Here is a 13362-nt window from a genome sequence, read left to right as displayed (position 1 = left end):
CCATCCATCTATCTGACAGGTCTTTTAAATCCATTAGGGTGTTCTAACCAAGTTTGGAGACAATGAGATCTCAGCAATACTAAGTCCTGCCAGGTTCATGAAAGTCAGTGGCTGGATAGAGGAAAGAGATACAAGTGAGTGCTCCATTAGAGAAACAGGCAGCACAGGCTCCATCACAACATCTGCTGCCATTCAGTTTAGGGGCATATTTATGGCCCAGTTATCACCCATATGATTCAAAACCAGGCAAAGGCATATTCAGGAAACATAGGAAGGCAGTAAATGCTGCAAATAGGAGGTCTGGTGTTAAAAAGTTACAATGTGTAAGGAGCTAGGGCACCACTGAGAAAGTCATTAGCTCGCTTGATGGAAGAACATATATGAAAGAATATAGATGTGAACATGTGTGTGTATATATATATATATGAATGTGTATAGATAGACTTTTGCCTTGTTGTGCCACCTGCAGATGTTCATCTGAGTGTGTATATTTTCAGTGAGACAAATGGCAGACTTACTGTCTTAAAAGAAAATAGTTTATCCTGAGGGGTTTAAGACATAGTAAAGCCAGAAGGGAAAACCTTTTTTCACCCATGGTGTAACACACCTGAGCTGCAGAGAAGAATGTCTGACATGGAGATGTGTGCTGCACAATCATTTTTGAAACTGCAGACTAAATGTCTGTTAGGAGAAGGTATCAGTATCAAAATTTTCCTTAACAGCTTTTTGCTTCTCAGTTATTTTCCAGTTTCAGCTTCTGACAACTTGGGGCGATCCATACTACATTGGTTTGAATGGACTTGAGTTGTTCAATGAACATGGAGACCAAATCTTACTAACTGAAAACAGTATCCTTTTACATCTCTGTTTCAGATAAACGGTTTGCTCCCTGGCACTTTGTCGTATGGCATTGCTTACTGCTTATTCCAAATCATCGGTTTATCCCAGTTTATACTCTGCTTGTATTTCTCTGTTTGTGTGATTGTACTCATTTCCATATGTTTTAATGTATTTTGTATGCTTTGAGAACATTTCTCCGAATGGGATGCATTGAAGCAGCAGGATGAGGTTAGGGAAGGGTAGGTTAAAGAAAGATATGGTATTTTTTGCTATCAACATTTATTTTTTCTAAAGTTTAGAAGGACCAGAAAGTTTCAGCTATAAATTCACAAGAAAAGGTTGAGCTCAGTCCTTTGTTATGGAATCTTTCATTGTGCCACAAGAAAGAAATCTTTAACTCCTGTTCTGGAGCCTTAGGCTATTCTAGACGCCTGATCCAGTCATGAAGATAAGGGCTGAGACTTTGAATTTGATTCAGTGTTCCCTGGGTAACCTGCAGAGGGAATGAAGGACGTGTTTGAAAGATTCATAGTCATCAGGGTTACACTTCAGTGCTCTGTATCAGCTAAAGTCTCTTAAGAGCTGAAAGCTTCATACCCCAACATATAATTCATGTAGTTCAATCACATGGAAGAAACGGAGTTTGTTAGCCAACTAGAAAGGATAAAAAGCATGGATGCTGAATGAATTATGTTTCTAAGGATCCTCATTGCCTAATAAATTGAAGATACAACGGAAAAGGTAATAAAGGCTTTTTCCCCAGTGCTATTTTTATTTGTATCATGTATGATGCATGATGAACTTCAAACATCTGTAATGGAGAAGCAGCATTTTGAAGTTGGAAAGTGGTAACAGATTGTTTTTAAGAACAGGGGATCTTTAACTTAGCTTTTAAATGGTATATCTTTACAGTACAATGCAATGCCAGGCAAAGATGCCTCAGCTCATTTTGAGTGATCACCTGTTTCTGCCTGGACAGTAGTGTTGCTTGGATATATTCGGATCCCCAAAAGAGCATATTTGTCTTAGTGCAGTACTAGCTGTGATAATTCAGTACTGAGTCTGGAGCAAGCTTTTTTTAAGCAGTTGAGGCATCGCTGTGCTATTCCTCAAATTCTTTATAAATACCTACAGGCTCAGTCCTTTTAGAAAGCAGAACAAGGGGAAATTAATGTCCCTCAAGCCGAATTGTTCAGGATTTATATTTCTGAAGACAGTGACATCCATCCAAGTTTCTGTGCATGTCTTAAACATACATATATTTTTCACATAAATTATCTCTCATGGAGAAAATCTAGTTACCTAGGAAGCCTGTTCAACTGAAGGTTTAATCTTTCCCTCTCAAGGAACTGAAAGTAGGCCTTATTAGACAGTTAACTGATTTTTATCACTAACCTTGAGGAACTCGCGCAAAACCTGGTCTGACTGATGACTGTCTCCTACGGAGACAGTTTTCTTGAGACATGTTTCATGTTAAGAATTTTCACAAGCTCATGCTAAGAAATGGGCATTTGTCACAAAAAAAGCTAGGAAGGGCTTATTCCCGATACCAGAAATTTATTGATTAAATGATAAATATGTACCAAAAAATAAATGAAATGCAGCTAGTTAATTTCTTCCTGTTTTAAAAATAATTTTGAGTATCAGACTCTGAGCTATTCTTTTAAAAATGTGCCTCCAAATTGCTCAGATACCCAAGCGAAGTATAATACTTGGAGTCTTTTTAAGTTTTACTGCTGTAGTTGAGAATACTTGCTCATGGAATCTGGAAGAGCAAGCATGAACTTTTTAAATAGAGAATTTCTGAAATGTCCTTTTCAGTTATTTACACTTAAAGTTTTTTTTCAGATATTGCCGCTTTTCCAGATAGCGTCAACATTTTAGAAGATGTATCTGGAGACGTCCGAACTCCAGACAAACTCATTGACAGAGTGAATGACACAACCGATGGCAGACATATGTGGCTTGCACCGGTTCTTCCTGGTTTGGTATATTACCCCTTTTCGTTCTATTTGAGTGATATGCTTCGATGTAGCTAGAATTGTAAAGGGAAGTGGAAGCATAAATAATATTTACATAAATTTGATATTGTGAAGCGGTGCTAAATGGCTGCCTTGTAGAAGAAGTTTAGTCCTGTTTCTCTTCGCTGCACAAATAGCAGCAGTATAGATTTCCCAGGTTTGTGATCTCCTTCTGTCTCCATGGTGCAACAGCAGAATTTCCAAGGCTAGCACAGGTGCTTTTTCAGTTACTATGATAAAGATTCTGACAAAAGAATTTAATATGCCTGTTCTCTGCAATGAACACCTATCAAACTGGAGCAGACTGGAATCTGAAATTTGTTTTTACCAAAAGTAATGAATGTTGTTCCAGCAGTGAGAATGTTTTTTAATCAGATTATCTGTCTTGAATTCAAATTCATAAATGAGAGATGACAGATTTAGTATTTCATGTCCTAAGGCCCCCAGGTGATTCAGCCCTTTTAGAAGCCCCATGTTTGAAATATAGGGTCTCAAATATCTAAAGAGGAAAAGTGGATAAACTTAGATGGGTTCTGACTTTGTTTTGGGAGAGGACATTTTTTAAAGGCCTGTTATGGACATAATTAAGGTATATTTATTTGTTGGAAAAGGATGGATTTGAAAAGTAACAAAAAGTAGACCTGATGTGTCATTGTTATAGCTTGCTTTGTTGGAAAAGGCCTTACTCCATATGTTACAGTTATTAATTAGAATGTTAAAAGCAAAGAGTTAAGTCAATTTTGAAGATAATATATATATCACTCTATGTTGTAATGCAGCAAGGATAATTAAGATAAAGCCTTTAATTATACTTTGGAACACTGACCATTTACATCCCTCTGGAAAATGGAAGGTCTCCATAGCACTCAAGGGTGCCACTGTGTCAATCCCACATCTTGAATCTAGTAATTAATTTGATGAGATGCTCAGGCATCCATAATGAATGATTGTTAGACAGCCATCTAAGTCTCTTGGCCTTATAAAAGACATGCCTGCAGAGGCTCTTTCATTTTGGCAAAAGGAAAATAACAGTGCCTGGAGTAGTAGAGCAGATGCAGACACTGTTTTGTGGTGTTGCACCTGACACCATAGCAGAACATAAGATAAGAGCATTACAAGCATTACAAGCATAAATTGATAAGATGTGATATGCAAGAGGGAAGAGTCAGCAATTCAATAGCACTTTCTGTCCTTAAATGGCAGCAAATTATACTTCTTTGAGATCCACATAGTACTTTTCTCTCTTCCATATACCATGGTATTGTTGTACAGCCAGGAAGCACAAATGAGTTAAGCAATCAGCCTATTCATGATCATCTTCAGCATGGGATGCTGAACCACAGCTTCTGTAAACTTACGTCCTCATTGCTAGGCTGCTTGCCTAGAAAGCTGAGTTAACTCTTTGCTATTTTCAAAGATTTGAAAGCTTTAAGAAAATTTTATATTTTAGCCTTTCTTTTTCTTTCTAAATATTGTTCTGATTCTCAAAGTGTTTGTCTTTTACAAATCTATTACTAATGTAAATACAATTTGAATTTTTTGTTCCCCTGTTACCGACTGTTATTTGACTTAGTTGTTTGAATGTATTTTCCATCAAATTTATCATTTACTGTGAGACTAACAATTGCTATTGGAGACTATGCCTAAATTATCTTCTGGAAAATCACATATATATGTGATCAATAGAACTGTTTATACCTCCCTTTCTTCAATAAAAAAATGCATAGTGACTTACTACAAGTAATTTCTTCTCCAGTGCATCAAAGGATGCTAGACGTGAAGCTTAAGATGCGTTGGCCCAATGTTGATATAGTACCTCATAAAAGGAATAGCATAGAATTAACTGTAACAGGCAAGATTGGTTTCCTACCGCCTAATCTTCGGTCTTAAATTCTTGACATTGATGTCATTGAGAGTAAAACGAACAGTATCTCAGGCAATGATTGTTGGCAGGTATCAGGAGAATTGTCTCTGCATTCCTGTAAGTATACCTCTCAAAAATTGCTGCAATAGCTTACAAAGTCAGGGGATGTAGGAGAAATTTCAGTCTTGCAAATAGGAAGGTGGATTCCATTCATATTTAGTGGAAAGGAATAGAATAGAATAAAACAGAACAGAATAGACACCAGCTTGGCTTATCCTGAAGCACATGTCTGTATTTGGTTCATGAAATACTCATCAGAGGTGTTTCTCTTCCCCTCCCCCAGCTGACTAGCAGCCCAGGATGACAAGCTCAGGTGTAAATGTCATCTTCTGATGAATTATGTGTACATTTGAGATAGCAGCTCTGGGGTAGAGGCAATATCTTTGAATTCTCAGCAGAGCTGATATGTGAACTTAAATCCTTAACATCAGCTATCTGCCCTCTAGCTATTTCTCTTTAAGTACAGACCTATTTTGCTGGAACATTCATGAGAATTTAATTTCTTCAGGGAATTCATGCTGTTAAATATAAATTAATTCTCTTTTACAGGTAAATAGGGTATATGTCATTTTTGATGTACCTACTACTGTGTCAATGATCAAGTTGTGGAATTATGCCAAAACACCTCAGAGAGGTGTGAAAGAGTTCGGTGTAAGTAATTTTTCTATACATTTTGTATGTTCTCGTGAGTCGGCTTGCTTGATTTCTGTACTTATTTTCACAGTTTACTGAAGTGTGATTCCATATAATCTCAATGGATTGGATGCATCTAATTTAAGACTGCATTTAGTATTAAAATGACTAATCTATGCCAGTTATCTGTCCTCCCTTGCTTGTCCAGGGAGAGAACACTTTATCTGATTTTATTCTTAGATAAACGTCTTAAGATAGGATAATGCTTTCCTTCTTCCACTGACTATAGAGCAGGCCTGGAAGACTAGTTTCAACTATAAACCCAAGTTTTAGACAGCTGAAATGAGGTGAGATTCATTAATTCCGAGATTTAAGAGTGATTCACTTCAGTTAATAGAATGGCAATTATGTAAAACATGAAATACATTTTTAATTACCTACTTTAAAGCTACGTTAGAAAGATCAGTGACAAGACAAAAACTTGGGAAAAAAAATCAGAACCCAGCAGTGAATAGAGAGAAATTGAAGTTTTAAGGAAGAAAAGCTAAACTAATGACTGGACTTGTGAAACGATGTGAGCAAAATTCTTTCTAATTAATTGTTGGAGAAAACTGCTGAAAGCAATGCCTGATTTCTAGATGTCTTGTTTGTTTGTTTCTTAAATATCTGTAGCTCCTGGTGGATGACTTGCTTGTCTACAATGGGATTCTGGAAATGGTGAACCATGTGGTGTCAGGCATCCTGCCAACCTGTGATCTGGTGGTCCCGTATCACACCATTCTCTTTACAGATGATGAGAAGATTTGCCATCAGGAGAAGAGAACTGTTATTAGGTATGTGAGTGGGTCTTGATTTAAAGGAAGAATCTTGTTTTGAAAAAAATATGGAGTTTGTGACTAATGGCAGCAATATGTATATATCGATAGAGAAAATTTCCTTCCAAAGCATACTCAGCTTCACTTAATGAACATTTTTTTAGGTACCAAATTCCTAGCTTTATTTGTAAGCATTTTTTAGCACTTACTGGGACTCATGATTCGTTTATACATCTGTTTTCATGGAAGCCTATAGTAACAAGCATGAAAGAAGTTAGGCTTCCTTAGAGAGGAAATAATAAATCCCAATGATATTACACAGAGGCAAAAAAAAATAGAAAGTTAATGAAAAATTAAAAACATCAAAAATAAAGAAAGTCAGTTCTCTAATTTGGTACAGGTATTAATTAAGGAACTGGAATTCTACCTTTTTATAAACATTCTAAAACATAGAACTTAAATGAGAAATGACTTGTGTTCAGAAGAATGACACTTGGAAACCAACAAGTTGGCAATCTCACAGAAAACATGATGAAATGCAGTGAAAAATGCATTTATATTTAGAAGGTCAGGATCAGTATGGTCTAAAAAACAGTCCCTAGCGAGGAAAATAAAGATTGAGGGAAGGATTTATTTTGAATGGGGTTGAAAAGAGAAAAATCAAAAGCCTGTAGGAATAAGCACTTTCTTATATATTGCACAGCTAACAAATAGAATGTCTTGTACATACATCTCTTGGAAAAAAAAAGTGACAGTTTTGCATTAAAAAATGGCACATGATTAATTCAGAAGAATATTCAGATATTTAGAAATAAGTAGAAGGAATGTTAGCTGTCCTGTTAAGAACATAAGTTAACATTTGTCTTCAGGGTTTTTCTTCTTCTGTTTCTCTAAAGCATTGGCTGTTGCCCACTGGTACTGTCAGATGCTGAAATAAGTTATTACTGTTTGGATGTATTGTTACACTCATGTTTTTGTACAAGTGACTCTGTTGTCATGGTGAAATTTGGACAGAAACAGTTTTTCAAGGAAAAAGTTACTGAAATGAAAATGTCTTGAGGAAATACGAGTTTTGAGAAATTTTCAAGTGGAATATAAAAAGGAAGAGGAGAAATGAACCTTTACTTTCTTCAACTTAACGTCTTTTTCTGAGTGAAGTTATTTTACTGGGAGAAGAGAAGCCCCAGATGTAATCATAGATCTTTTTCATGTAGCTTCCTTTGCACACATTTATAAGACACATATCCTTGGATTTATTTTAAGAGGGCAGTGCTTTCAGGGTCACACAGACTGCATGATCTGTTTACCAGTCAAGATGCTGAGTTTTCTCTGGACTTCTGTGCGGGAGCTTTCTTGGTCTCTTCAACCTGATTTGCAATATTTTTTCAAAAATATTTTTATTTTTCAATATTTTGGCCTTTCTTTTTTGCATGTCACTGTTCAGTGTTTTATGAACCCTGAACTTGAGCCTGATATTATCATCAATAGTGTAAGTTCTGATTTACTTCAGAATTGGTTCCCCTCATTCACTCTGACAGTTTGAGAGACATTACATTTTCCTCTAAAAATAGAAATCTATTTTTGTGCAGCATTTGTAGAGAAAAGAAATACACACTTTTTTTTCCCCCAAAGGCATGGATGTTTTGTTTTTGTAATTATGAAAGGGAGATGTTATTAGTGATGCTTTCTTTAACTTTCAATTCAGCTCACTTTTTACCCTGTAATTTGTTTAATTAAATTAAACTTTGAAGTTATTACTGCTTTCCCAAGAAGAAATTGTTAAAAATTTGCAGCAGCCTGCAAACAAAACTTGTCACAGTAAAGTAATTTTATTTAGTTCAGAAAATTTTCAAATATTGTTATATCAACATTACGAAACAGTGTTAAGTTCCATATAGGGATTTTTATACCCTCTTTGTACAGCACTGATTTAAAATCTCACTTTGGTTAATGTGGTTCAAGCTGTGTAGGCAGGCAAGAAAATTGTAGAGTGAAAATGATAGTTATATTTGAATGTGTGCCTGAATGAATGCTGCTAATTAAAACTGGCAAGAAATCCTTCAGGTGGATGCATACAGAATGCCTTTCCTTTCTGGATAGTCTCATCCAACGTAGCTGTGCTTCCTAGCTTTGTTTAGCCTCCAGGACCTAAATAACTTATTGGGTAACCTTTTCTGTGTGACTCATAACTTTGCACAACGTTGATTATTTTGGCCATTGTACCGATTTTAATCTTTTCAGCAATCATATGGGAGACCAGGACGTACGAATGATGAATGAAAATGAGATTGTCACGAACAGCAAGAAACAGCAGGCTGTGGCTGATCCAGGTTAGTTCTGTCTTCTGCTCACTTTCTACAGAGACAGTAGGGATAATGAACATTGTTAGAGACCTAAACTGCGAAAAATGGGGAGACTTACACCTCTTCTGTATATATTTAGCTCTACTTTTTCTACCGTGGGAAGGCAAAGCAGGAATGTCATACTCTGGATTCTTATTCTGTATCTAAATCTGACAGTAGATGATGTAAACTAAAGATGTAGTTATGGCTTGTACCAACACGTGCACAGAAGTCCTCAGGAAAGAAATTGAAGATAAACTGAAAACTAGTGTAAATTGTGCAGGTTCATAGATAGCTTTTGGAATAATAGGCTTATTGTATCCCCACTGGGCTTTTAAGCAGCTTCACAGATGATGCAGGTGTGTCTCAGAATTAGCTGCTTGTTGCTCCTCAAGTAAATCCAAAATCATGGTACGTGTAACAGGAGGGAAACCATGTTGACTTTATTCCTCCCACTGTCTTTCTGTTTGGTCTTTTCTCTTACAAAGTGATAATTAAAAAGTCAACCTCTTTTTTTTTTTCCCCAGGGAGAAAGAGTAGATTGTATTTATAGTCTTGAAGAGTCCCCATCATTCATTGTAAATTACTCGGAATAGCTCCCTAAATACACTACAGATTCTCAGCCAAGCTGGTGTATTCATGATTGTTTTTCTCTCCTGAGCACGACACTTTCTCCAATTAGTTCTCCTAGAAAATGTTACAGAAATTATTTGATGGCTTTTAGTAGCAGAGTTCTGTAGAAGGAGGATCTGAAATGCCTGTACAAGTGCAGCTTCAATGTTATTAGTGTATTAGCTGTGTCAAAAGTATTTTGAACATCCCTGTGCCTGTTGCAGTGACATCCTAGGCTCTAGTGCAGACATACCCTATGTCCAGGAAGGGATAGCTGTTGTTGCCATGGCTCTTGTCCAAGCATTAAGGACATAGATTGTCTCTGAAGTCATCAATTGAGGATTCCCTATTGCCTTCTGCTCCCATGTCTCCTCTGTAGTACTTACTGGTGTCAGCCACAGTGGTTGGTAACGTAAATTGGTAGAATGATTTGGGTTGGAGAAGAGCTCTGGGGATCCCCTCCTGAGGGAGGGTCCAACTTCTGCCACAGAACAGTGTCAACATCGGATTCAGACCGTATTCCACAGGAAAGCAAGTCTATGGGACTGTGAAAAAATTGGCAGCACTCATTGTCAATGTAAGAAATATTGCTGAGAAGAGTAGCTTAGCTTTCATTCTGAGATGGAAGGAGAAATGGGCGTGTTTCCTTCTCATTTTAGTTTGTGGCTTCACTGTTTATACAGGTACAGTCTTAAAACAGTGCTCAATTTTCCTTAACAGCTTTGCGTCCAAAAACCTGCATACGTGAAAAAAGACTGCACAGAAGGAAAAGATTATAAGGAATTTTCATTGGAAAGCCCTGGACACGTCCAGCCCTGCATAATTGCAGTTTAGATCTCCAAGATGTGTATCATCCATCCATGTGGAAGGTTTTCCTTGTCTACTGCTGCTGAACCACCACCTGTCTTATGAGAGAAAGTTTTATTCACTACAGGAAACTTTCTTCAGTAGTGAGATTTAAAGCATGAATTCAGTTTTCTGGTCTTTTTTTTACATTGTCATTATCTGTCTGATTTTTTTTTCTCTCCTCTCTTAATTGAAAATCCAGGGAGGAAGGAATGTAAAGGAGTGAGTGAGAACCTTATTTCTAACTGACAGCTGTTCATGCCAAGTGTCATGAACTTGGATGACTCAGAATGGTTCTATTATAACAAGAGGTCTTCCAGTGCATTTCTCAAGCTTTAATTCGTAAACATTAGCTGGGTGATCATGAAGCTCCTTGCTAGAAGGAAGCATCTGCTTTGTTTCTGATGGCTGTAAATAGTGCTTTGTGAAATGCACTCATTAGAGGAAATATTCTTTACCTCTGTGTTTCTGGGCTGCCACTGTGTGTTTGGATGCCCTGCCTCTCTCTAGGGGCTGACACTGTTGCTGACATCTGGAAAGGTTCCACTTGGTATGGAAAAATGTGATGAATGCTTTTAGAAAATGGAGATTAGGAAGTGGGTTTATCAAGGTTTATAATAAGTAAGTTTCAGCTGTCACTCCTTTCATCTTTTGCAGTGAAATAATTATTTCTTTCATTATCTCCCTACCATGAAAATGCAAAGTAGGTGTTTTGCCTGAAGTGCTATTGACAGGCGCTCTACACATTCTTCAGAGTCCTTCTGCTACAGAGCAATGCTCTTTTCTCCTATTTTGCCTGGATTTGGTTATGTAAACAAGGAGGCCATACCTCTGTGCTGCACCAACCAGATCTGTGCCAGCAACATATCATCACATTTGAGAAATGGTAAATACGTTTTAACTAGTTAGAAGGTAAGGAGTGAACTGCATTTTTAAACATGAAATACCCAGCATATGTTGTTGTTTAAACAAGAACTCTATCCAAATAATTATGCTGCAGGATTTGTGGCTATGCAAATATACTTTTCACTAAGAAGTTGTCCATAGTGACAAACTTTAAGTCTCTGCCATAGAAAATTCTTCCTTTCTTGTTTAAAATGCATTCTTTCTTTCCAGAGAGAACTAAACACTCCGAAGTCAGTGTATGCTTTTAGACATGGAAAAGTAATATATAATTGGTATAGAATCAAAATGTGCTGCTTCCTATCTGTACTAAGTCAGGAGTGCATTATCTTGTATATTTGCTTATAAAAAGCGTACTTCTTAACTGTGTTTAACTGTGGTTGGTTAAGCTGAAAAGACACAAGATAGCAACACATTTCCCAGATTTCTGTATATTGATGGAGCAACAAAATGCATTTTGTACTAAATACAAAAACCTTCTAATTGTACAGCGGTGTATGTGAGTATTGTCATTTGTTTAACGGCCATTCCCAGACTGACTGACAGAAGAACCCTCTGTTGTCCTGATAACTGTCTCCTCTCCTGTGTTTACCAATGTAGCTTTACCAAGAACCAGGTTTTAATTTGCTCCAAATCAAGTAACCTTAACATGCAACTCCAAAAGGAGGAAGAGCTGAAAGGAGAATTATTTGTGGGGCTAAGAGCAGAGCCAAGTGGATGCATTTGGAAGAGGAGAGGCTATGGCAAGGTTCTTGGAACTTAAGGCACGATCACAGATTGTCTTGTGGGCAATCTCTAGACAACATGAAGCCTGTTGCATTGTTTGTTCTTCTGAGAAAATGGTATTGAATGTGAAGAGAAATTAAATCCTTTGTGTTTCCTGGTGCAGAATAGCATCCTTCTTATTGATCAGAGAAGGTGTGAAAGGGATGGGACTCTATCCTCATCTGTCTTTATATCTGTCTGGAGTATCTCAAGTCCTGTGTGATGGACTAATGATTTTTTCAACCTGAACCCTTTGATATATCTTCCTTTTTTTTTTTTTTTAAAGTTATTACTAAATATGTGGTCTGTCTCAGGTCACAGTCCCAATCATCTGTTTCTCTGCCATCAACTCTTCCTCACTGGTCTGTTAGCACCTGCAGCCAGTTTTCACACTTTTTGCCTCTGGAAAACTGTATCCAGTGCACCTGCTCTGCTCTGGCACAGAAACTGTTGGCTTGTACCTTCTGCCATAGTCTCCTTTTTCTGATCCAAGAGATTCCTCACCATTGCTGCACTGTGGAAAGACTGTGAAACTCTTTAAAATATTTCTGAACGTGATTAAGTTGTGGAACACCCTCCCCTGCCATGTCTCTGAAAGAAGGGTTTGCGGCCTGCTGTCTGCTCTGGGATGACATATGCCACCAAGGTAAGGCCTAATGAAGTCCTTGTTTCTAGTCAGTCTTATGCAGAGAGTAGCATAATCTTTAGAAAATACTTCATTAATCTCTGTGGGGTAGGAGACGTCAGCGTTTGCCCTCTTAATTGGAGCCGGGATGTAATGACCCTTTCTATAACCAAAGATAATTAAGTCCTAGTCAGCCCTAATACTCACAGATACTCATTTCCACAGTGAATCAGTTTTTTTAAAAAAAAGTTTTCTTCCTTTTTTCATTTTTTTTTAACTAGCTAGTCACAAGTACATTCATGTCAGACTAGTGTTTGCAGGGGGGAAAAGAAGAGTAAACATGCAATCAAGAAAATCCCCACAGAGCATTTCAGTCAGTACCAGGCACAGTTTCAGCAGGAGTAATTCAGCCAGAATGTGCACAGTAACATCGTTTGACATTGCCAAAAGCAAGGCAAAGGAAAAGGAAGAATTAATATGAATTCTTGCAGAAGCCTTTGATGTAAATTATTAAACTTTCACCTAATTCTAATTTCTGGGCAAGCCAAGAACTTTTGTGTCTCAGTTGCTCGCGGTTACTCACCTTTACCTGTAGTGACTTTCTTAAAAGGAACTTGATCAAGATAACAAAAATGAGTGAGTTTGTCCCACAATGACACTGAGAAGGGCAGAGGATTAAGAAATAATCTGTCAGGAGGTACATGTCATGCTGTCTACTTTTTGAGCTTTAAAAAGAGATTTTTATCAGTATTCAGAGTGTAGTCTGAAAGCCTGGATGCCAGGGAAGGCCTGCAACTTCTATTCGCAATTTCTGCCTCCTCATGGTTTAATCCAGCAGAATTCAAACAGCAGAGAGAAGCACCTGTCTGTGGGCAAGGTGCAAGCAGTGATGCAAACAATGTAAAAGGCAGCATAGAAGCTTGTGTACTGCTGAGTCAGGAGACTCATCCTCGTTTTGGAGCATGAACCTGTAAGAACTACACAAGGAGATATGTACGGCAGCTAAATTAAACTGAAATGTTTTTGTGGCTTAGGC

General features: G+C 37.4%; 1 protein-coding gene across 3 annotated transcripts in view; it reads left to right on the top strand.

Annotated features, from left to right (window-relative positions):
* The window catches only part of KATNIP (katanin interacting protein), a 519483-nt gene that overhangs the window by 48763 nt on the left and 457358 nt on the right, over window positions 1-13362 (top strand). For 2 of the 3 annotated variants that reach the window (XM_069870032.1, XM_069870031.1), the window contains exons 21-26: window positions 738-848; window positions 2689-2828; window positions 5335-5436; window positions 6091-6251; window positions 8475-8563; window positions 9908-11814. In XM_069870032.1, coding sequence (XP_069726133.1) covers window positions 738-848; window positions 2689-2828; window positions 5335-5436; window positions 6091-6251; window positions 8475-8563; window positions 9908-9966 — 662 coding nt within the window. In that variant the 3' untranslated portion in view covers window positions 9967-11814. Of the gene's footprint in view, window positions 1-737; window positions 849-2688; window positions 2829-5334; window positions 5437-6090; window positions 6252-8474; window positions 8564-9907; window positions 11815-13362 lie in introns of those variants that run through there. The other variant, XR_011338570.1, reaches the window with a different exon arrangement.

The sequence above is a fragment of the Phaenicophaeus curvirostris genome, chromosome 16, assembly GCF_032191515.1.
Source record: "Phaenicophaeus curvirostris isolate KB17595 chromosome 16, BPBGC_Pcur_1.0, whole genome shotgun sequence".
Lineage (NCBI taxonomy): Eukaryota > Metazoa > Chordata > Aves > Cuculiformes > Cuculidae > Phaenicophaeus > Phaenicophaeus curvirostris.
This window is presented reverse-complemented; position numbering and strand designations above follow the sequence as displayed.